Source organism: Lissotriton helveticus, chromosome 4_1 (genome assembly GCF_964261635.1).
Source record: "Lissotriton helveticus chromosome 4_1, aLisHel1.1, whole genome shotgun sequence".
NCBI lineage: Eukaryota > Metazoa > Chordata > Amphibia > Caudata > Salamandridae > Lissotriton > Lissotriton helveticus.
The window spans coordinates 1953010869-1953036358 of record NC_136063.1 but is presented as its reverse complement, the minus strand read 5'-3'; the positions used below and the strand labels follow the sequence as shown (position 1 = coordinate 1953036358).

At 48.9% G+C, this 25490-nt stretch overlaps 1 protein-coding gene across 7 annotated transcripts in view; it reads left to right on the top strand.

The window, feature by feature from the left end:
* Positions 1-25184, top strand: part of FGF13 (fibroblast growth factor 13) — a 1132668-nt gene extending 1107484 nt beyond the window's left edge. For all 7 annotated transcript variants that reach the window (XM_078688624.1, XM_078688621.1, XM_078688626.1 and 4 more), the window contains one exon: positions 23562-25184. In XM_078688624.1, coding sequence (XP_078544750.1) covers positions 23562-23698 — 137 coding nt within the window. In that variant the 3' untranslated portion in view covers positions 23699-25184. The remainder of the gene's footprint in view (positions 1-23561) is intronic.
* Positions 25185-25490: the final 306 nt, after the last annotated feature.

Below are 25490 nucleotides of genomic sequence, written 5' to 3'. Positions count from 1 at the left end.
GACCGTACCCCCACAGGGGAGGGGGGGAAGGAGGCACACCAAAGACCAGACACATACCAGGAACAGCACCCAGGGGAGCCAGGGAAGACAGGAGCGGGGCAGAACAGCAGCACCAGGCAGGACCTGGGACGCCAGGCAAAACACGCCCCAGAAGACACAGAGCAGCCAGCAAGACCAAGAAGGCACAGCCGGAGGCCACGCCGAAGCAGCAGTAAGCCGGCAGCCCAGGAGCGACCGGAGGCAACCCCGAACATGCCATCCCAGAACACCAGGGCCCCACACAGACTCGAAAAGCAAGACGCAGCCCAGCGGCAAACATGGCGGAAAGCCACCAGCCACAAGAAGGGCCAACAAAGGAGGAGCACTGGGGCAATGGGAGGGGAACCCTAAGCCCAACCGCAGCCATGGAAAACCCAGCAGAACCAGGCAGAAAAAAACACGGCCACCCAACTAGAGGCAAAGCATGCCCAGGAAGAGAACAGCCAGCAGGAGCAGGTCCAGAGGTGCACACAAAAAAATGTCCGACACCACCGGTGCGCGAGGCCTGAACACCCAGCGCGCACAGGCACGGATACGGGGCTGAAGAAGGCGACCAGCAGGAGCCGAAAAAGCCCACAGGAAAAGGGAAGCCCAAGCTGCTCCCCACCCAGGCACCCAGTAGACCCAGATCTCGCCAAATGATGGAGACCAGAGAAGACCAGGAGCACAGGGAGCAACTGCACCAGGAACCCAGGTGGAACCCCAAAAAGGAGAACTGCAGCGGCAAGAACCCCGGACCCCCACGGACTACCGGAAAGGGAAACCAAAGCAGCGAACTGCCACGCGGAATGCACCCCAGGGGCGACCGGCGAAAGAACACTGCCCCCCAGCCCAAGGTGCGCCACCACACCAGGGCAGGAGGAGAACCACCCCGGGGCGCCAAACACACCGGGGGCAGAAAACTCAACCCACAGCCAACAGCCAGGCGACGAGAGGGCTGGAGCAACAAGGCCCCCAATGGACCACCTGAGGCAGACCCCAAGCCGCACGGCCCACCAAAGGAAGAGCAGGAGCCCACCCACACAATCCAGATAAAGCCAGAGCACCTGGAAGACCCCAACCAAGCACCAACCAGGCTGGACACCACCAAACCCCAAGGCCAGACAAGGCCAGGAGCAGGCAGGGAGGGACAACCGAAGGCCACACCAGAAGCCCCGGCCACAGACAGCCACAACCGGCCCCAATGACACAACTGGCAAAAGGAAGCGCAAAGAGCGAGAACAGGACCAGAAGAGGACCAGAGCAGCACACCAGCCCCAGCCGAGAAACAGGAGGAGACGGGCTGCAGGTAGAAGCAACCAGCGCACAGGCGGCTGCAGGAGGAACAGCCACCAATGGAGCTGCACCGCCAGTGAAACCTGGAGACAGACAAACCCAGAGCCAAGGAAAAGGCATGGTCAGGACCCACCAAAGCAAGCCAAAGGCCGGGAGGGAACCAGAACAACCGCCCAGGGCAACCCCAGAGAAACAAGCAGAGATCCACAGCACCTGGCAAGCACCGGCAGAGACCCAAGTAGGGTCAAACAAGGCCCAACCACACTGAACTGCAGAGAAGGACTGGGCGGATGGGGTGACAGGGCCCAGGCCACAGAAAATGAAGGGGAACACAAGGACCAGGCCAAGAAGGTAGGTTCAGCGCAATGAAAGCACCAGAGCAACCCCAGCACCAAAGAGGTAATCTGCTGGACACAGCACCAGCCAGGCCACACGAAACAGCCCAAAGGCAGAGGATAAGGCCCACTGCCAGAGGCCCTGGGATAAAAACAGGCAGCCCCACCACATACAAAGGAAGAAAGGGGCACCGTACTCCAAGGATCCCCAGGCCAAACCCCTGCATCCCCAGGCCAAACAGGACCCAACTCAGGAGCATACAAAGGCCGCAGCAGGGGAAGCACACAGCGACAGAGGCCGGGAAACTGCCCAGGCCTCAGGACCAGTGGCAGGAGCGAGGACCCAGACACTAGCCCACTGCAGGAACAGCGGTAGAAATAAAGAGCAGCTTGAACCCCCAAACCAGGATCAAGCAGGTCAAAGACAGCGGCCCACGAGCAGAGAGAACGCACAGCACCAGGAAGGCGGAAGCCACCACCGAGAGCAGACAAGAGCAGGAGCCTGCAGGCAGGAAAGGCTGCAGGCAGAGAGCAGGGGCGGACAAGGCGGAACAGAAGCAGAAGGGCCGAAGGGTGAAAGCCCAAGCAGTGAAACAGAATGAACACAGCCAGCAGAGGAACGAAGTAGGCAGCGCCCAGCGGGACAAACCAACGCCCACGACCCCTCGGAAGAACTGTACAATGCCAACACTTCCAACTGAGCACACCGATACCATCGAAAGACCAGGGATTGAACACCCAATCCCCAGATCATGAGCCCAAGACCATAACTAATAGGCCAGAGTGACCCCACAAGGGGGCATGCACAAAGCAAAATGAGCCCCAGAGGCACAAGCAGCATGTGGAAAGAGACACAGAGCAACACAGAGGTAGCCCAACATGCATGGAGGAAACACCAACCCGGAAGCCACCAAAAGCACAGGAACCGAGGCACGAACCCACGGCACCCAGCACCAAGCCCCATCAGGCCAGCCGAGAGCCTCATCCACACCCCAGCAGTCAAGGAAGCGCTGGAGGACTGCAGATCCATGGGGCCGAGCGGGCGAACCAGTAGTCGTGACAACACACACTCACCAGGCACCGGCACGCGAGGCACCGAGCCAGCGCTGAAGGCAGTGAGGATCCCCGAGGCAGGCCAGGCAAACAAAGCACCTCTGAGCACCCCAGAACAGAGTGCACAGCACCTGCGGGAACCCAGAAGCACGTGAAACGCGCCGGCCACGGGCCGCACTCCACGCCACCTCAAACCAAGACTGAGGAGGAGGCAAGGAACAAAGATAAAGGCAGAGGAGCACAGTATATCAACAGCAGGAAACAAGCTAAACCAGAGATACCCAGCCAAGTGTCCCAGGGAAGATGCAGGCACATTGGACACACACACACCCGCTGGGAGAGAGGGAAAATAGCACTACGCGGAACTCACCCCGAGCGGGGGCCAGAATACCACCAGTTGCAAGGCCCCTACTCCAACAGCGGGCAGGCCAGGAATAGTGCAAACGTGGCGTGTCTACCACTCAGCCCAACCTCAGGAAAATGCGCACACGACCCTGAAGCACCTAGAAGGCCATGCACCAGCCGCAAAGGGCAGGCACCTAGAAGGCCACGCACCACCACAACTGCGGAACCAGCGCGGACCCAACTGCCAATGAGCATGCGCAGACGTGCAGCAGCGTTCAGACCCACATGCACCAGAGACCTGTACAAGCAGAAAGAACAAAAAGCCACCAAGTGGAACTCACCCATGGTGGGGGCCAACACCAGCACCAAGGGGTCCCCCCCGCAACCATCAACAGGAATCCAGGGGAAACAGCAGGAACTTTGCAGGCAAGGAATGTCTCAGCCGGCCAGGCTTGGGAAGATGCATCCGCGACCCGGAAGGAACCTGGAGTCAACGCCCCTGCCAGGATTCCGGCAGCAACAGAGACTGACTCCCAGGAATTCCAACAGGCGGGTAGACCGCCCGTGAAACACCGCGCCCCCACAGCCTGGTGGGAGGAAGGAAAGAAGAATGCAACTCCAGCCCAGCAGGAGCAGCACCAGCACACAACATCCATTGTCGAGAGACAGAAAAAAAGAACAGGCGGGATGCTGGGTAAGAACAACTTATGTACTCCTAGTGGGAGGGGCAGTATTAGGGTCCCAGCATTCCTCTGGTCTTTTTGTCTGTTGAGAGATGGTTATCTCCACTTTGTTAATGAATGGAACAAGGACATAAGGGGCCTGTGGGTAATGATTAGCCTGAACTTCACGTAGGTAATCACAGTTTCAACTGTTTTCACTTTTATTATTTGTACACCCACATGAGTTTTAGAAATGTCTCCATCAATAGCAATAATTATTAGCCCTGTTAGATCCTGACTATCATAATACAATGGCGCTCACAGAACATGTCTGTTAATACTGTTTTAAAAAAAAAAAGTTTTTATAAATTTTTTGTGAAATCAACAAAAGGCAATGACATGTTCTGCATATTGATGACATTCCCGTGAAGATCTAAAATAAGCAGCCCAGATCTTTGCCAGCATATCAAAATGAAACCACATATGTGTATAGTGTCAATCATGCACGCCCTGTCACACCTCTATGTTCTCCCCCACCTTCCTCACAGAAAGCCCATTGCTGTGTATTATGGAGATCTAACTGTAAGGGCCCACTACTCCGGTGTGCTCCTTCGGTCAGGGGAAGGGGGTCACTGCACCTCGGCTCCAGCATCCACGTCCGGCCCAGTCAAGTGCGTTTGTCATGTCTGATATAGAGTCCAAAAGTTTCTCGGGCGATTGAGAGGTGGGAGCAATAATTTTCCGACTGGGTGGAGCAGTATGTCATATCTTTGGCCCACTGTGTTATCGTAGGCATGGGGCCCCGTAGCCAGCACATTGCCACACATATTTTAGCTAATAGTAGCGCCATTTCAATTAAACGTCAGGCAGCTTTGGGAAGAGGTTTAGAATATCCAAATAGGGCCAGTAACCGGTCAGGGACTAGCGCCAGTTTCGTGATAATGTTGAGTTCATTGAAGATCATACTCCAGAAGCAAGCTTTCCCCGGGCATTCCCAGGCCAGGTGGAAGAAGTCTGCAATCCGTTCACCACACCTCTCACACAAGGGTCCATCCCTTAAGCCATACCGATGTAATCGTTCCGGGGTATAGTACACCCTGTTAAGGAATTTAAAATGGACCAGCCCGTGCCAACCATTCAGTGAGACCTGTTTAGTGTTCATACAGCAGTAAGACCACTTGTCATCCGTGAGGTCAACCTGCAAATCACGTTGCCAGGCTAACCTTGGTTTCGTGTACGTGCTGCCCCTGGCTGCCATGGATATATGATATATTCTGGAAATCATCTTAGCTGGTGATTGTGCTTTTATGATGGCTGTGAGCGCCAGCACCTCAAGAGGGTCCACCATATCTTCGCCTAACAAGTCCTTAAGCGCATGTCTAAGCCTATGGTATTGAAATTGAGCCAGGGTCATGGGTACATGGGAATTTTGAGCAGCACAGTAGTATAGTTCAGGGTCAGGCGCTCCCAGACCACCTAGTGAGTATGGCAGCATAAGTATGTGCCAGGCCACACCCAGTTGCTTGCCCACCCAAGCCATATGGATCATTAGAGTTTGTAGGCGTTGAAAGACCGCTCGGAGGAGTATCATGGGACTATTCGTAGAGAGAAAAAGGAAGCGCGGTAGGACCACCATTTTCATGAGAGCCACTGTGCCCATAAGCGATGAGGGTAAACTTATCCAGCGCTTAACGTTCTCTTCCTATTTAGAAATTGTAACTCTGTAATTCTCTTTGAGGACCACCTCTGAGTCTGTGTGTAGTTTGACCCCCAGATATCGCACCTCATCTGTAGTCCACTGCAAGGGATAGTCAGGTTCTATGGGTATCATAGCAGGGGTCACGGGTAACATGACGGATTTGTGCCAGTTCACCTGTAGACCGGACAGAGAGCAGAATAGTACAATCTCCCGCAGCACAGGAGTGAGGTTGGTGTCCGGATCGGGGACGTATAGCAGTGTAACATTCGCATACGAGGAGACAATCAGGCTATAGTTCGGGAAGCGTATGCCTCTATGGCTGTGCGCATGCCAGTGGTTCAGCAACCAGAGTATAAAGGATGGGAGACAAGGGGCATCCCAGCCGTGTGCCCCTGCATATTTGTATAGGCTCGGTAACCAGATTGCCTATTTTTATGCGCGCTGAGGGAGCGTGATATAATACCCCTATAATCTGTAAGAACACCTCATCCAGCCCCATGCGAGTGAGAACCTACCGCAGAAGTGGCCATTCAACGGAGTCGAATGCCTTCTCCATGTCTAGGAATATCACTATCGCAGGGACTTCCGGTTTAGTAAGTTTCAAGGCCGCAAAGACCGTACGAAGGTTATATGTCTGGTTCCGGCTTGGTACAAAGCCAGCCTATTCCGGGGCTACCAAGGTCGTGACGAGGGGCAGTAGGTGGTTGAAAACCATTTTCGCAAAGATCTTTGTATCTACATTCATCAATGACAGCGGCCGGTATGAGGCGCACTCGCCCGGAGGTTTAACAATAGCTACTATGATTGCTTCCCTCAGAGATGGGGGCATCGGCCCTGAGTTGCATATATCTTAGTACAGCGTGAGTAGGTGCGGTAGTAGCAAATCTATGAACGCTTTATAAAAGGCAACAGTGAGGCCGTTGCGTCCCGGTGTGCTACCCGCCCTCATGCCAAAGAGTACCAGCAGTATTTTGTCCCATTCTATCGGACGCATCAGGAACTCCCTGTGCAAATTCGTCATCAATGGCAGCTGAATATGTGTTAAATAGTCTAATATTTGTTCATCTGAGCTGCATCCCCTGGAGGAATACAAGTCAGAATAGTAATGTCTGAATTGCTCCGCCACTTGGGCATCTGTGAGGGCGGTACATCACCCGTGGCCGAAGCAATTTCCGGTATCGCAGAGACCTCCCTATTCCGTTGGAGGAGCTTCGCCAGGACAGCCCCTGGCAGTTCCCCCTCGCCATAAGTGTGAGCAGTGGCGTATTTCCCAAGATGCTTAATTTCAGTATCCACCTCCTCATTGTATTCCTGCACAGTCTTTGCAAGTTCCGCTCTGAGTGCCGCATCCGGACCAGTCAACAACGAGGTTTCCAACCGCTTGATCTTGCGCTCCAGGTAAGCCAACCTGGTTCGTATCGATTTGCGGACCCCCCCGATGCTTAGAGATGGCAACCCCCCGTTTATACACTTTGAAAGCCTCCCATACCATTTGGAATGACTCAACCAAACCCACATTTGTCTCAAAGAAAGATTTGATAGCAACAGACATCTCTTCCTTAAAGGCATTGTCCGTTAGGGAACAGGGCAGGAAACACCACTTAAAGGGGGTTTCCCGTGGTTTAGGAGTTGAGAGGACCAGCAAAAGGGTAGAGTGGTCTGAGTAGTTAACGGGGCAAGATCGTGAAAGACTGGATGCATTGCATTATAGGTCTTGAGGCAAACCAATGGTCTATTCTAGTATGAACATTATAGTATGCAGAGTAGTGCGTGTTCTCACCTTGTCCCGCATGTCTGGTGCGCCAAACAGCACATATGTCTAACTGGAGCAGCGATGTTTCGATAACAGTAGCTGAGGCGGATACCCGTTTGTCCGGGCCATCATATCTATCCAGTGTAGGCTGTCTGATGAAGTTAAACTCGCTCCCCCCCACGAAAACTGGGCCGTCGTGTGAAAGTGGGAAAGTACGGTCAAACTGTGCTGTATAACTCCAGGCTATCATAGTTAGGGCCATAAACATTGAGGATATGCAGGTCCAGTCCTCTAGTGCTGCATTTGGTAAGTACATACCTTCCCTGGCAGTCCGTCGCTAGCGGCGTCAGTATAATGACCTTAACCCATGTCCCTTAGCGCGCCAGACTGGGCTATCCTGTGGTAAATGTGTCTCCTGGAGTAGGGCTATATCAACATTATGTCTACGTAAATAGCTCAGTATCTTCCTAACTTTCCTGAAGTCGTTCAGGCCTCGCTCATTCCACGTGAGCACTGCAATCGTCTCAGGGCCAGTTTCTATGCGGTGTTCAATCAATCAATCAATCATTACATTTGTAAAGCGCTCTACATACCCGTGAGGGTCTCAAGGTGCTGGGGGGGCGGCCTGCTACTGATTGAAGAGCCAGGTCTTGAGGAGTCTTCTGAAAGCCAGTAGGTCCTGGGTCTGCCGTATGTCGGTAGGGAGAGTGTTCCAGGTCTCGGCGGCGATGTAGGTGAAGGATCTGCCACCGGCTGTAGTTTTACAGATGCGTGGAACTTTGGCGAGGGCGAGGTTGGCGGAGTGGAGGCTGCAGGTGGGGCTGTAGAAGCTGAGTCGGTCGTTGAGGTAAACTGGTCCGGCGTTGTGGAGGGCTTTGTGTGCATGGATGAGGAGTTTGAAGGTGATCCTCTTTTTGACGGGGAGCCAGTGCAGGCCTCTCAGGTGGGGTGTGACGTGGCTGTGTCGGGGGACATTGAGGATCAGTCGTGCGGAGGCGTTCTGGATGCGTTGCAGCAGTCTCAGGTGCTTGGTTGTTGTTCCTGCGTAGAGGGCGTTCCCGTAGTCCAGTCTGCTGGTGAAGAGGGCCTGGGTGATGGTTTTTCTCGTGTCGGAGGGGATCCATTTGAAGATCCTGCGGAGCATTCAGAGGGTGGTGAAGCAGGATGCGGAGATGGCGTTAACTTGCTTTGTCATGGAGAGGGCGATGTCGAGGATGACCCCCAGGTTGCGAGCGTGGTCGGTGGGTTCTGGGGCTGTTCCTAGCAATGTTGGCCACCAGGAGTCGTCCCAGGCTGATGGGGTGGGGCCGAGGATGAGGACCTCCATCTTGTCTGAGTTCAGCTTCAGCCTGCTGTCCTTCATCCATTCAGCGGCGGCCTTCATTCCTCTGTGGAGGTTGGCTTTGGCGGTGTCGGGGTCTTTGGTGAGGGATATGATCAGCTGGGTGTCGTCGGCGTAGGAGATGATGTTGAGGCTGTGTTGCCGTGTGATGTGGGCGAGTGGTGCCATGCAGATATTGAACAGCATCGGGCTGAGGGAGGATCCCTGTGGAACGCAGCAGTTGATCTCGGTGGTCTTGGAGCGGAAGGGTGGAAGGCGGACGCTCTGGGTTCTGCCGGAGAGGAAGTATGTGGTCCAGGCCAGGGCCTTCTCTTGGATTCCGGTGTTATGGAGGTGTGCTGTTAGGGTGCGGTGGCTGACCATGTTGAAGGCTGCTGATAGGTCAAGGAGGATGAGGGCGGCTGTTTCTCCTTTGTCCATCAGGATCCTGATGTCGTCGGTGGCCGCGATGAGGGCGGTCTCGGTACTGTGGTTGCTGCGGAATCCGGACTGGAATGGGTCCAGGATGTTGTTGTCTTCGAGGTAGCGGGTCAGCTGTCTGTTGGCGATCTTCTCCGTGACTTTCGCCGGGAAGGGGAGCAAGGAGATGTGCCAGAAGTTCTAGAGGTCTTTGGGGTCCGCCTTGTGTTTCTTCAGTAGGGCGTTGATCTGGGTGTGCTTCCAGCTCTTCGGGAAGGTTGCTGTCTCGAAGGAGATGTTGATTGTTTTTCCAGAGATGGGGTGCGATGGTAGTGCTTGCATTGCTTTGGTGTTCAGTCTTATCAGTCATAAGGGAATGGAGTGAACATGTGGCTTGGGGCTTTACGCATCTGGTCAATACCACAAGAGCGCTACCTCCCAGGAATAATCACAACAGACACCTTGCAGATGTCAGTCATCAAACATTCCCTCCCCTCCGCCCTCATCAAACCTAGCCCTACAGGGCCTAGATGCTGTAATATCCTATCATGTACACATTGAAAAATGACATCTATTCCCAAAAATTGCAGAACACAATACGAGCCCCTCCCCGCCCCCACCCACGTTAGACCAGCTCCAACTTGGCCACCGCATAACCCTGTAAACCCAAAAAGGCTACACTCCAAACAACAGAAAGAACACTCCCCAGTGTAATTCACGCGTGGGTGGATGTTGCTCAGCAAAGAGATAGAAATGTTCAGCTTAGTTAAGGCCCCCCTCCATGCACCGTCAGGTGGATATTTTGCAGCTGCAATGGGACACATACTGCGTGTTCAGATATATACCCAGCAATAGATAAGTTATTCTGTGGGCAGGTCTGACCATAATGCACCTAATCCAGAGTTATCAAACTGAGGGTGCGACCCCCCGATCGTCCCACCCAAATAAAGCAGACCCTCCCAAATTACAAAGGGCTATCCCTACAAACGAGGGTCAACCCCGCAGCACCCGTTCAGTAGTTAGTCCCAGTCCAGGTCTCAAGTCAGTGCAATCACGTCCCAGGGGGAGTAGGTCCAGGAAACCGTCCCAGTAGGCCATCATGAAGGAGACAAAAGCATCCCCACATACTGTCCCACAACCCCCATCGTTGTCCCCTCCACTCCACTCCTACCCCCAGCAGTATACATATCACACATGTTTAGCAGCTAAGCATCAGTCCTGCTCCTCCAGTGAGCCGCCTGTCGCCTCATCAGACAAGTGCTTCTCCGGGCTGTGTCTCATCTCTTAGGACCATCCTTTCATGGCTGACTGCAGGACCTTAGGGTCCACTAAAGATGTGGGATCGGCCCTGCCTGTTGACACGTAGTCTCGCCAGGTAGAGCATGGCATAGTCTTCACCTAATTTGCGAAGTTGTCTTTTCATCGGAGTGAATTGTCGCCGAGCCTCTTGGACCCTAGCCGTGAAATCTGGGAAAAGAGAGATCGTGGACCCCTCATGTTGCAGTGGTTGTTTCTCTCTAGCCAGCTTCAGCACGACGTCCCTATCGGGGTAGTAAAGTGGTTTGGCGATGATTGGCCTTGGAGCCGCCCCCGGAGGAGGCCTCGGTCCTCGAGAGCGGTGCGCCTTCTCCACCACAAACATATCAGAGAAGGAAGACTTACCAAGTAGGGTTTTCAGCAAGCGTTCGATGAAAAGCTCCATGTTGCCGTTTGGTATTTTTTCTGGAAGGCCCGTGATTCGCCGGTTACATCGTTGAGAACGTGCTTCCAAGTTCTCCGTTTTGTCCTGCAAGAGCTTCAGAACCCTGCCAAGCTGCTTGTGTTCAGTATCCAAGGCTGTCTGCACTTCTTCTGTCTCCATTAGTCAACACACTGACATGTCGCTTCTCGTCCATGTCCTTCATTTCCGCCATATGGTCCATTCTATAGGACAGCACGTCCATCTTAGAGCCAAGGGACGTGATGCCCCCCTGCAAATTATTTTCCATGGTCAACAGTATGCCTCGTATGTCTTGCCTAGGGTCTGCGTCAGGCTGCTCGCAGTCTCTGGTTCCGTCCTCGGAGGCAACATCAGTGGATTTGGATCTCTTTTGCTCGAAGGACAACTTTGGCTGTGCCCTGTCTACCTTGCCCGTTTTGGCCATTGAAGGCACCAATGCGCCCTCAGGTCCGAATCGCCGCAAAGTGGATCCGCATCAACAGCAGACAGTGACCAGATCACACCACTGTCAGGGGCGCGCAACTCCAGGAGTATTGCACATCAGCGCCCCACTGGCAGAGCGCTCCTTCAACTCCAGTCACCCAGGGTTCCCAGTTCAACCGCACTGATGCCAATGAGAAGGTCGGTTCGCAAGACCCTCCACCACAGTGGTAGGGGGATACCAGACAGTGGCCTAGTGGCCCACGGCACTTCGCCAGCCTCAAGGGGGTATCAGTGTTTTAAATCTGCAACTAGGTCTCATGCGAACCTCACGGGTATTGAAAGTCAATTCAGGCCACCTTTCCTGAGTTCAGTAGCACTGGTGTATCTCCCCAGGGGCAGCACAGCCTCCCTATAGTAGTCTATAGTGGCCAGCTGACAGGGGGGTCTAGGGTCACACAATCCACAGCTCAGGAGTCAACCTGCAAAATCTAAGTGCACCGTCTCCTTTGCTCCTGCCCCCAGCGCCCCCACCGGCACTGGGACAAGGCTGCTGCAGCCACAGGCCCCGCAGCATTCGGGAGTGAGGGAGCTTAAATGGGCGGCCTCGTGGGTGCAGCAGTTGGATCATCTCAGCCCAGACTGCCCGTGGTTCCAAATAGGGGTAGGGGCTCACCGCTGAAGCGTGTCTCCGGACAACCTCTGTATCTTCCCCGCATTGGTTGCAACGTCCACGAAGCCCAGCCGGGCCTGCACCTCCGGTTTCCTGGCGTCGTGGCCCCTCACCAGTTCGGCCGCTCAGCGTGTCTGCCGGAGGACCTCCGCAGTCCACACCGGCACCACCGGAGACAGGGCACCCATCGCAGAATCACCCTGATGAATTGTAGGCCGGGGGGCACCACCGCAGCACACAGCCGCGCTGAACGAGCACCACTTCGCCGCTGCCGGTCTGATCGTTTGTCTCCTCCACCTCTCACTCGAACCCGGTGTCTCAGGCCCAGTCCGGTCGCCTCACATCATACGCCAGAACTTCGGTCCCGAGCATCGTAGAGATGTCGGTAGTGCTGCAAAATGTACCTGCAGGGCCTGTGAGCTCAGTGATCACAGGTATCAGGCGCTAGCACAGTGCAGCTGCAGGATGGTTGTACGATCGTGTGACGATTTCAGGGAGCTCTAGGCTCAAGCGGCCATATTGGTCGTTAGCAAGCTCCACCCCCATGTCTGTTAAAACTGTTTTCTACTGAACAAACGAGATGTCACAAAATAGAGTGATTACTATAAATGTTGCTTGGTTGCCAATGTGCATTGAGCCAACTCATTTAATGCCTGATTGGTCATTAAGTCCATGCACTTTTGGTAGCAGATTTCACTGCAAGCATTAGTTCTACAGTCTCTAATCAGTAAATTCTATTTTTGTAAACAACATCCTGTTTTCCGTAGCAGAAGACCTGACCAACAGCTTACTACAATTCTTAAATGTTCAATCACAATATTCCTGTTTTAAGGAAAATGAATGCTACTTGTCCTGCTCTGCATGAACAAATGTGATCACATTTTACAGGTTTGGTACGTTTTCTTTCATTGTATCACTTCAAACAGTTACAGGTTAGAGATGGCATTCAACAAATACCAACTGTAATTAGGTTTTATAGAGAAAACTATTTCTATGATTATAAAAGAGAATTTGCAATACCCTTTCATCCTTAGTTATACTGATGACAATTAGCAAAATAGACCCAAAGAACACTTAGGATCTGATTACAAGTTGCATAATACGGATGGGGTTTTAAATTAATACTTGAAAATAATGTTACTGTGTGGGAACACAGTGCCAGTACCACGCAGGTAGATGGTAAACCCCATTAAATGCAGAATTTCCATGTGGGATCAGATTTACCAGTCGTGAACCCAAATAAAATTCCCAATTTCAGGGGTTTATTGCATACATTTCCCACCTCTCTCTGTGCAGGTGATACATGTATGGTGCAGTCTCTGTGTAGGTAGTGGTGGGTGGAGCGCGGTGTGGGGGTAGGGGAAAGGAGAAACTAACTTCTGGCAGAGGGGAACATTGTATTCCATTCAGTAATGCTGCTCCGCATGTCTCACATTCCGGGCCGAAGAAGGGCCTAGGGAATGTTTTACAGACTGGCAAACGTGCGCCATCTCAATGACCCATTACAGCATTATGCTCATGAATGAATTAATGAATGAAAGTGAATTTATAACAGCGCGATTGCTGCCCTGAGGCGTCCAAGCGCTAAAAAAGGAACCAGGTGAGGGGTAAAAGTGGTTAAGAACCAGAAAAGGTTAAGAACCAGAAAAGGAGGGAAAAACTGAGTTAAATTAAACGGAATTGAATAGGTGTGTTTTTAACTGTTTACGGAAGGAAACAAGATCAGGATTGGATCTTAAGTGAGACGGGAGGGAGTTCCAGATCTTGGCGGCATTGAAGGCAAACGTCCTTCTGCCAGATCTAGTCCTTTTAACTCTTGGGACTGCTGCCAAGAAGGCCTGACTAGAGCGCAGATTTCTACCTGGGTGATACTGGCTTCCTAGATTACGGGTGATTAGGGGACCCGAATCCCAGAAAGCCTGGTGAGCAATACACATTGCTTTAAAAATGACTCTCTTACGCACTGGGAGCCAGTGAAGATTAGTCAGAGCCGCCTTTACTGACAATCTACGAGGAATCTGCAGCAGAATACGCGCGGCACAGTTTTGTACCATCTGTAATCTCTTTAAGGTGTACTCTAGTGCACCCAGATATAGGACGTTGTTGGAGTTTAGCCGTGATTGTATCAGGCCCTGTATGGCTATCTGCTTTGCCTCCATTGGGAGCAAAGGAAGAACCTTCTTCAGTGTCCTGAGTATTCCAAAGCAGGTGGCTGAGAGCTTTGTGACCTGAGTGTTGAGTGAGAGACTCCTGTCCAGCCATACCCCTAGGCTTTTGATGTTATCCTTCGGGGCCGGAGGGGGACCTAGACAGGGGGGCCACAGTAAGTTGAAGAATGTGGGGTCGGCAGGGCCCAGGAGCATGAGCTCCGTTTTGTCACCATTAAGTTTTAATGATGACCGAGTCATCCAGGACTTCACCTCCTCCAGACATTCGGTTAGTCCCCCTGAACGTGGTTGGAGAGCCTCCTGCGCTAATGAGACCACCAGCTGGGTATCGTCCACATAGGATATGATCTTGACTCCATACGGTAGAACTACCTCAGCCAGTGGCCTCATATAGACGTTGAACAGCGCGGGGCTTAAAGAGGAGCCCTGCGGGACTCCGCACTTCAGGGGAATGCTAGAAGACACTGTCTGTCCATCAAACACTTGGAATGACCTGTTGCTCAGAAAAGATTTTAACCAGAGCCAAGCCTTGTCCACAATGCCAACATTCGCAAGACGGTTCAGTAGGGTGGCATGACTGACCGTGTCGAACGCCGCACTGAGATCAAGGAGGATCACTGCCACTGATCCTCCCTGATCAAGGATTTTCCTGGACTCCTCGATGACCATTAGGAGGGCGGATTCTGTTCCATGCTTAGGCCTGAACCCTGTCTGGGTGGTGTCTAGCAGCTGGTTATCTTCAAGGAAGCTGACCAGCTGGAGATTGACATACCTCTCCACGTTCTTACTCACCCAGGGAAGCAGGGAAATCGGACGATAGTTTCCAAAGTCCGATGGTTCAAGATTGGGCTTCTTTATCAGCGCTCGGACCATCGCCCGTTTTCAAGCAGAAGGGACAATGCCCGAGGCAATGGAGGCATTTAGCAGGTTCCTAATGATTGGTAGGACAGTCTGAGAGACCAGCATCATAGCTTCAGGGGGTGCCGGATCAGATGGAGATCCAGATTTTACTTTCCAAGCCATGGACTCCAATACTTCGAGATCCATGCAAGGAAAGTGACTGAGCAGAGGTGGAGGGGCTGGAGCGGAGTCTAAGGTCTTAGTTTTATCTTGAATTAATGGAGGGGTGGGAGTGAGAGTGCAGGGGAAGTAGGCATATATTTTATTTACTTTTGCTGAAAAAAATTCAGCCAAGTCATTGCGCTGGGAAACAGACTTTTCCCTCAAAACAATTGGAGACGGGAGTTTTGTGAGTTTTTGCAAGGTTTGAAAAATTTCTCTGGGTTTGGATTTTGCAGCTAAAATCTTGTCAGAGAAGTACCCTGCTTGGGCGGCTTTTAGTTCCTTTTTATAGGATTTTATCTCCTCTCGATATCGAATCTTTTCCTCCATGGAGTAGTCTATGCGCCATTTTCTTTCCATTTTCCGGCATTGGCGCTTTTTGTTCCTAAGTGCCTCTGAAAACCACGGTGCTGTTTTATGGAGGCGTTTTACCGTTGATTTCTGGAGGGGGAGGATGGATTCGAGAGAGTGCAGGATCCAGTTTTCATAGGCCTGGTTAGCCAGACATGGATCCTCGTTGTTAGGGGGAAGTTCTTTCGTAAGTAAGTTTTTCCAATCCTCTGTAGGTAACCGTGCCCAAGATCTGGCAAGTCTTATCGATGGTTTTACCGGACCGGATTTCTGAGTAGACCAAGTAAAGGGCACCAGAGAGTGGTCAGTCCATGGGAGGGGGAGCGGAAACCCAACCACAAGGTCCTTGCAGTTACTGAACACTGGATCTAACAGGTGACCCTTCACATGGGTCGATGCTTTTACTCGTTGGCCAAGTTGCAACGCAGCCAGTTCCTCGGCTAACGTGATAGCCGTAGAATCCAGCGGTGAATCAAAATGAAAATTGAGGTCGCCTAGCACGGTATAGTTGGCGGAGGCGCTAACGTGTGGCGCCATAATTGCTGGTAAGAGATTGTGAAATTGTTTAGGGGGGCCGGGTGGGCGGTATATCAATGTGCCCGAGAAGCAATGGTTAGGGGAAAACTCCAGCGAGAAAGCAAGGCTCTCACAGTCTGGAATGGTTTCAGGGATGAGTCTGCAGTGGTATTGTTCTTTGAATATGATTGCTAGCCCTCCACCTCTACCCTCCGAACGATCTTGCCGGATGATTTGATAGCCTGAGGGGAGGGAGGTTACAACAGCCGGGTCAGAATCGGGTGTCAGCCATGTTTCAGATAGGAATACTGCGTCCGGCGAACGCTCTTCTAGTAGAAACAAAATTTCCACCTTATGTTTTGGCAGAGATATGCAGTTTAGTGAAAACATACGGTATTCCTGCTTTGGTGTTTTGGTCTGCCACCGGTTAAGAAGGACGTTGCAATGTGGACAAATGGCTGGAAGGGACGTTACCTCATAGCGATGCAGCTCACAGACCGGATCCGAGGACCTCATGCCATGGAGTACGTCCGCACTGTAGGCTATGGGATGTTTGGCATAAGATGTAGGAGAGGTGGCCCCTGGCCCGGACTCGGCGCGGACGAGCGCAGACGAGCTTGCCTTATGCGCGCCTTCGGTGCGCAATCGTCGCGCCCGCTGCGCTCGTCCGCTGCACTTCCTGTCTAGACACATGATTTATGGATGGCAGGGGAGATGAAATATGGGCGTGGCCTGGCCAGGTGGGCGTGGCCTGTGTCCTCGGCGATGGCGGCAGGGAAACCAAACAAACCCTCGCCAGAGGCAGCTTTCAGCTCAGCTGTCAGAGGCCTCGTGAAAGCGCGAGGTGCTCAGTGCAGGTGAGTGCAAGTTTTAAAAGACAGACTCAATTCTATCACTTTAAGTTTTAAAAAAACAATTTCCCTCTACTCCCGGCTCAAGCCTCAGGAGGTTCCGATTTTAAATAGAGACAGCACTTGCAGTCAGCGCGCTCTATATAGCGAGGGAAGGGAGAGTGGGCGTGGACTGGCCAGGTGGGCGTGGCCTGTGTCCTCCACGATGGCGGCAGGGAAACCAAACAAACCCTCGCCAGAGGCAGCTTTCAGCTCAGCTGTCAGAGGCCTCGTGAAAGCGCGAGGTGCTCCGTGCAGGTGAGTGCAAGTTTTAAAAGACAGACACAATTCTATCACTCATCTATATCGGGTTACCCTCTCCAGCACTAATTTTGCACCAGCCAGGGCCAGAGGCAACATGGCCACAAGGAAACTCGTTTTAAAACAATGAAAATAGATATATTAAGCTATTCAGGGCAGGATATCCTTTTCCTATCAGCTAATTGTATGAAAAACACTTATCTGATTATAGCATTCATGGATGTATCAGTTGAAAATAAAGTTCACTAGTGTCATACACCTAATATTTACTTATTCTTGAATGAAGACTTAAAAGTACCTCTATTATTTTCTTAATTGGAAATATTCTTATTATGAGACCATCACTAGATTTTGGGTAATTGTTATTCTTATTATAAACGAAATCGCTGATGTGCTCTCTAACTTCAAATACTGACTCGCTTAAATCTAAGTCTACCATGATTACCCTACTTTACAAAGTCAACACCGTGAATTATTGAGGTTTCAGAATTCTAGAGCACCAGAATGAGCTTTGTTTCATCCACTACAATAATCTTATTCGAGACTGGACAAACTATTACTTAAAATTTGTTTCAGAAAAGACATCGCCTGATAAATTACATTGATTTACATCTTGAATCATATGATTTTCACTGTAGTCTTTGGCTCTGTAAGATGCGCCTACATCCATCCATCATTGGTCTGTCTTTCCAACACTAATTTTCCACCACCCTATTCAAGTATTTTGTTTTAAATTATGAAAGCTAAAACACAGTGACACAGAGAATTCTACGTGACATATCATGGCCCATAGTATGGTGTTCCATGTTCTTTTGAAGAGCCCTACAGCCAACTACTTCCTCTTCAGATCCATCCAAACTTGGAAGTCAGCCTATTGCAGGCTCTTCCAGCTGGACCCCAGCTTTTGTCCTTTTGTACACTGTTACCACCAAAGCTGTAGAACTTTTTTTAAATGTTGGAATTTAGGGTACTGGTGGAAGGGTGTGAGATCTTACTCAGGCAACAGCCACCGTATCTGTCAGGGTGAAACCCAAGCAAGCCTCAAATTAACCAGTGCTCAACCCCATGGTAGCTTGGCACCAGGCAGTCAGGCTTAAATTAGAGGCCATCTGTAAAGTATGTATGAAGCACTTCAAGGACTAATAAAGTGAAAATACAACAGAAGAAAAATCCCACCCAATTTCGAAACAGAGTAAAACATAATAAATATTTGAGACCAAAACAACAAAAGTCCAATCAGTAGAACCAGAGATATGCAATTTTTAATATTTTTGTGTAAATAGTGGCTAAAAGCCAGAAGTGCCAACTGTGGTTATTTTGTTGCACGCGACCAGAACAAATTCATAAGTTCAGGCCGACTGTGATGGAAAGCTGGTCGGATAAAGGGACCAAGTTAGGCCTGTTGAACAAAGTATTTTAAATCCTATTTTGGAAAGCGTTGCAAGTTCCAGTATTGATGATGTATCATGCAGTAGTGGTTTTGAGGTTGCTATGCAGAATCCTGAGATGTTATCGAGAATGCAGTAGACGGGGGCGTGCAATGCGAAGTCCTGCGATGAAGATGCGTCGGGCACTGGTAGTTTCAAAGAAGATGTGGGCTGTGATTTGGAGTCCTGGATCGCCATTGAGGATACTGTCGACAAGGGGCTTGCAATGAGAAGTCCTGTGTCAGGGATGCATCGTTAAGTGGTGGTTATGATGAGACTCCAGGCTACGTTGTGAGGGGCAGTGTCTGGAATGGATCCCGCTGCGCTTGTTCCAATGCGACTGCAAGGAGATGTGTCAAGCTGCTTCAGTTCTGTACACAGGCCTACAGCAGGGCTAGCAGAGCACCTTCAGGCCCACTTTCTAGGGTCAAGGATTGGTATGGCACCACTTGGAGGAAGGACTCGCAGCGGAAAGAGTGCAGGTTCAGGGATCAAGGTGGTTGATGCTTTCTCTGTCCCTCAGGGTCTGATCAGGAGGCCAGCCATTTGGCACTTAGATTCACCCTTGTGGCCCTGGGTTCAAGATGCAGGTCCAGTTCTCACAGAGGCAGCATGGCAGCAGAATAGCAGTCTTTTATGCAGAGCCGTAACCAAAACTAGGTCTGGACTCACGGGCAATAAGGACAAGCCTCATTAACTGAAAAAACCAAACAATATCACCAATATTGCCAAATAATTTCCAAGTGAGGCTGTTATTTTGCCTCACGACTCGCAGAACTGAACAGTAAGTCGACGGACAGTGTTTTAGTCCTGAATAAATCAATTACTTTAATACTTATTTCAATAGAACATTTTAAGAAAATTCACATAATTAGAAACATTGCTTACTTCACTCCACACTAACTCATACCCAAAAAATTTTCATACATTACTAACACTCATTCAAACATCCATACCAAACAATACATACAATAGAAATTTACATCAGATAATACAAATCATTATTTACAACAAACATTTCAGAAAACTAGCATCGGGAAACATTTAAATTTCAAGCCGTTTATAGTTCAACAATAGAACTCCTAACGCTGTAAGAAACAAGGTCTACGCGTTTCGAAATCCCTTTGTTGAAGGGAAATCTCGTCTGGACCACGTAGCTGCACCAAGGTGCTCAGGTTCTTTTGAGGGGCGGATATGTTCCGCTTTTAACCAGCAGATTGAATCATTAGAGAAGAGGGAGTGTTGAATTTTTGCGTCGGCGTGTGTGTCTTCCAGCAGGCAGAATCAGAAGGCAAGGGGTTGATTTCCCGCGTGTTTAAGTTGACGCCGTACTTCGCCAACACACGCCGTCTTTCTCCGTGTCGGGTATCCGGAGTTTCAGTTTTATGCAGAGCAGCACAGTCATCCTTCTGAGGCTTCACAGATCTAGAGTGGGCCTGAGGGTCCCTTTTTTATAAATGTTGCCCACTTTAAAGTAAGAGAAGGTTCTGGAGATTTCCACTTCCAGAGGTGCTTTGAATTTCCTGCCACCCTGCCCATGTCCCAGCTTGTCTGGGGTCACAAAAGACTAGTGTCAAAACCCTTTGTGAGTGTGCTCAGACAGAGCCTTTGTGGTAGGTGGCAGCCCCCCTCATCAATTCAGATATTGCCCATGCTGCCAGACCCTATTCCTCTCTCTTGTCTCAATGTCAATTACTTAAAGTTTGACTTTACCATTAATAAGGGTTATAAATTACAGTTCTTTAGACACCAATCTTGATATTCCTACTTGCTCTGAATAGAAAGCTATCACTTATTAAATGTAATAGGTTAACCCAATGTAATCCTTTGGGGGTAGGTAGCCCTTGAAGTAGAGTTTTTCACTACCAGGACAAGTACAACTTAAAGTACATGTTTAACTTTTGAAATACACCCCAGCGTGCCCTACTAGGCACTTACAAATAAATAAAAGTAAATAAATGTACCAATGGGGTTTAAGCCAATTCTACCAAGGTTAAAGGAGGGATCAAAGCACTTTAGCATGGTTTAGCAGTGGTAAAGTGTGCAGAGTTCTAAAAGCCAATAAAACTCTTGCCAGAATAGAGGAGAGTGAAGGCAAAAACTTGAGGATGTCCCTGCAAAAGGGCCAAGTCTAACGCTTATAATTTTGAAATAGTACATCAACAGCTACCAATAAGAAAATCACAATCACATTCTGATTAATATTGTCAGGTGAAGAAAATAGGAAACACCGCCGTATCATCCCATAGTATAGTATTATGAAAAGCAGTAACAGGGTTCCATTATGTGCCAACGGGGAGACGAAATCGCCATTAAGGCAACTTCAAAATGTAGAAACTAGTCCATGGAACCAACCCTCAAGCCATGGAAAACCACATAGAATCACCTTTTCATTCAGTGATTATGGTGTTATGAGCTCGAGGTAAGTAGATAAGCTTTCAGTGTACTTAAAACGTCTCTATGCCTAGATGTGGGTGGCATTAGGTCTACATACAGCTCAAGTTGTTCATTACAGTAAAGGAGGAAGTCAAGTTTCTTTGCCGCATGAAGATCCAACCAACCCAGCCCGATAGAGCAATCTTTGGGTCCATGGGGACCTCACAATCACATATAGTTGACAGTTTAGACCAGTACACATGAATTGCGTGGCACAGCCACATGCCTACTCCTCTTTTGCACCACATCTGTCTCAATTGGAGTTCTCGCTTAGGCCAACCGTCCACAGGGTCTAAGGGGTGATAGCCTCCCCTAGAAATTTAGAATAGGTAATTTGCAGTCCACTGCTAGAAGATATCATGCCAGTCTAGACACATAAGAACATCCACACCTCTTTGGACAACTCCAAGCCCAACTCCCCACCCCATGCTTATTCTGTGGCCTGAGTGGCCACAGGTTTCTTCTCTTGATGCGAAAGATATAAACATGAGATTGGTGCTTGGTAGAGGCAGCCATTAAAGGCTTCTTCAGAGTTTCCAAATGGACAGGCTCCACGATGAAATGAGGGGTAACCCTCCTACATAATTCTTGCATTCGATGGTACAAAAAACATCCAAAGGGTTTTAAGCTGAGTATCCTTTAAATTCTGCTTTGGTACTGAAGGAGCCCTTACCATAATTATCAACCCAGCAAAGTAGGGCGCGGTTGGTCATCTGCAAAATAGCCTTCGCTTCATGTGTTACAGGCAGGAGCAGGCAATGTCTTAATGGCAGTTCTGAAAAGACGTATTCTTAAGTATACACAATACTGCTTTTCATCACTGAGTTTGCATTAAGATTGCCCACTATCATATAAGTGGTCTCTGTGTGTTCCAGAAAGTAGAACACACTCCTTGCTTCCTGTGCACATGCATAGCATTTAAGATACCCATCCTTCTGTGGCATACAGTGACCAGTGGGAGATTCATGTGCAGCAGGTGCAGAGCATGAGCGAGTCTCAGGTGATACATCACCAAAAGCATCCAGCAGGAGGCTCTAGACTGACTAAGAGAGCAAGCCCTGCTCAAAGGCAAGACCAGAGATGCGGACAAGAGCTAAGAGAAGAGTAAAGGCAGACTCAGAGAACAGGAGTGATAGAGAGAGAAAAAAACAAGAGAAACAGTATCAAAAGAGAAAAAGCTGTAGAAAAAGGCAAAAAAACCTACTTAGGAGATGAAAAAAGAGAGAGGATACAGAAAAATATGACAGGGTTGGAAAGGACGGCAAATGCGAGATAAAAAAAAGACATAATAATAAAAATATTAAAAACGAACCAGCACTGTAATAAAGATAGTGGGTTGTAATAATGAAATACCCCTCACAGTGCATGAAAAGTATATTGCAAGTCTACTCAGACTTCCCATATCTCGTAAAGGCACTCAATCTGCATCCACATGCCACATTATGGAGGTAATACCTCTATATGACTTACAACATCCAACTGTGAAAATCAAAAAAGAGCAGAGTGGAATGCTCAATTTAATCTCAGCCACCGTCAACTCCTCAAAGGCACGTTCCAGCACTTTGTGGGATTATTACCAAGCCCCTATCGCCACCACAATGTCACTTTTTGTGACGTTGTTTTGGCAATATGGTCAGCGCCCTATTACCAAGGCAGGGTTAAACCACAAAAAGTGGCCTAACGCTGCCTTGGTATTAGTGCCCCTTTCACGCTAAACTTAGCATGAAAGGGGCGTGCAGTAGGTGTTGCGGTGGGTGTTCACTTCGACACTTCCACCTATTATCAAGAGAGGCGATAATAGGTGGCAGCGCCAAACTTAGGACCAGGAAAATCCTGGTCTTAAGGTGGCAAAACGAGGAGAAATGCTTCATTTCTCCTCGTTTTTGCTTTTTCCATATGTGCTGCCTTGTGCAGCACACATGGAAAAAGCAAAATGCCAAGGTCTGTTTATGTACAGGAAAGTGTTTCTTGCTGTACATGAACAAACCTTTTTTTTAAATGCCAGTTTGTAATTTACATGTGTGCTGCATGAAGAAGCACACATGTAAGTTACAAAATGGCATTTTAGCTTTGTTTATGTACAGGAAGGGACACCTTCCTGTACATCAACAAAACTCCCTGCTCACAGACACCGTTGCAAGGGTGCCTGCGTTGGCGTTAAGTCGTGAGATTCAGGGGGAAACGCCAGGCTGCACCACATTCTTAAGAATAGGGTGCAGCCTGGCGTTTCTGAAGTGGAGGTGAGAGGCGTTAAGCCAAAGAGGCTAACGCCTCTCACCGCCACTTCCTGGATAATATGCCCCTGTGTTTTTCTCATCAATGCCACTTTAGACGCTGCGCAACCTCATAAATCCAGACTGAAATGTTCTGCGGTTGCTTTTTGTTCCTCTTCAGCATGGATATGGCATGGCAGTCCAGGATACACTGTTCCTACTGGAGCACGTCCAAGTCTGATTTATGGTCAGTTGGTCCATGTTTGGAGTGGCACAGTGAGCAAACAAATGAAGAACTGGACTATGAGCTGACTAATTACCAGTGGGTGAGATTATTTGAAGAATGTTTGTTTTGCAGTATGCATCTAACATAGAGTTCGGGTATGCTTATCCAATGTATGAATCCAATGTATGAAAAATAAAAAGTTCAACTTTGGGAGAATATGGTGCCCTTGCTTGTGTAAACGCAAAAACATTTTCCATTGTTTTTTTTCTCATCTCTGAATTGTTTTTCGATTTCAGTGGCCATGTACAAAGAGCCATCTCTTCATGATCTCACAGAATTTTCAAGATCCGGCAGTGGGACACCAACAAAAAGCAGAAGTCACTCTGGAGTGTTAAATGGCGGGAAATCCATGAGTCAACACGAATCCACGTAGCCAGGTTGACGGCTCAGCTGCTGCTCGACATGGAACTTTACCTCTGGATGCTGTTGAATTCTTGCAGGCAGTCTCTCATCCAAATGTTAAGTTATTCAGGACAAGGCACAGGACTTGCATAGGTCTTTCTTGTATCGGCCATTATAACTTTTGGTTGCCAATGGATATATCCCTTTATTTTAGAATACGCTTGCTCATCTCAGAAGATACTTGGCTAGCCAGAAAAATACAACTGCGGAAAATAATATCTGGAGAAAAAGATCCTGCTTGCTCTTGTCACCAGTGGTTAGTGAAAAACGAAGTAAAGCATCGCATGGCACTCACGGGTCAAGGAAGTTGCTGTCCAACCAAGAACCAGCGACCACTTGCGTGTCAAGTGACAGTTTAATGATTGCGTGTTTGTATGTGCAAAGAAGCAACAATAACAACACATTTATTGCTGGCTCACGTTTTTATATCTAAGTCTGAGTAACAATGTATTATTTAATTTGGAGCAATACCACTTTTTGATTTTTCTGCAGAGGCAGTTTTCTGAACTTCAGTGGGTCCTTAAACTTGTGTCTTTAAAAACCAAAATCAGGGCTGGATCTGAGTTGTCTCAGTTCCGAGTAAACAGTGTGCTTGTGGTTTTAAACACTATGGAATATACCTTTTTATAGATTTGTAGTACTCTGGCAAGTTCTTGTGCTAACCTCAATCTGTAGGAACGGAGTTGTGTCAGCTTCAGACCACGGGAGGTGTAACACCCTCAAGAAAGAAAGTATCCTCCAACGTAGTGTAGTGTTCTCCTAATGCCATTTTTGTGTGTCACGTCAAACGATTGTTGTGGCTTCTTTTCTAAACAAAGAAACTGTGGCATTAAGGTGACTTACGTTTTTTTATAAGAAATGTCTTGTTTGTAATAAAAGAAAATCTTATTTCATTGTATTGGGAATGTGGGATATGGTAATCAAGGATGCATTTGGACAGGTACCCCACACCAAGCTGCATACATGCTCTAGAATCATAGTTTACATTTAGTTACTTTCCATTTAAATCATCATATCTGTTGCATGGGAGAAAGGTGGAATATTGGAATAGAACTGCATGATGTGTAAGGTTTTGTGCATTAAAAAATGTTGGAATCTGTGCTCCAAAAGTTACAAATTATGGTCAAGCAGCCTTATCTGTCTTGAACAAAGCAGTTGCTTATTATTTGTTGTATCCACAAACATGCACTAAATAAACTATTTGTACTGAGATCATTTTTAAAATGTTTGATTCATTAGACTAGCTGAATGTTTCTTAGCCTTGTCTTTTCTTCCATACCAAATATAGTTATTAAACACAATGTTATGACGTTTATAAAGTAGTGCAGATTTCATATGGTAGTTTGTGATGCTTAATTTGTAATTTCATCATATGGGGTTGTATATTGTCAAATGGAGCCCTGTTTACCTGAACGAAGGATGTGTGTGTGTACATTAAAGTGTCTCAGTCAGTTCTCTTTGTGCCTAGTTTTTAAACAAATTTCGCCATTGTATTGTGGTAATCTAGATACAAGTTGGAAAGTATTGTTTGTGAGTATGTCCATGTTTCACGTGCCTACTGGAATCAATGAATGAGTAGGATGATTTGCAAATGCCAGCTCCGAAGTTCAGCTGCACAAGGACATATATTACAAATGCCGGTCTATTAGGCCTGATACTAGGTCCGGTCACTCCCTCCCGGGTAATGTGGACCCACCATAATTGTATGGGTCAAAGTAATGAATGCTGGATATTACTCACTGGAGGAGCCCCTGACAAACACC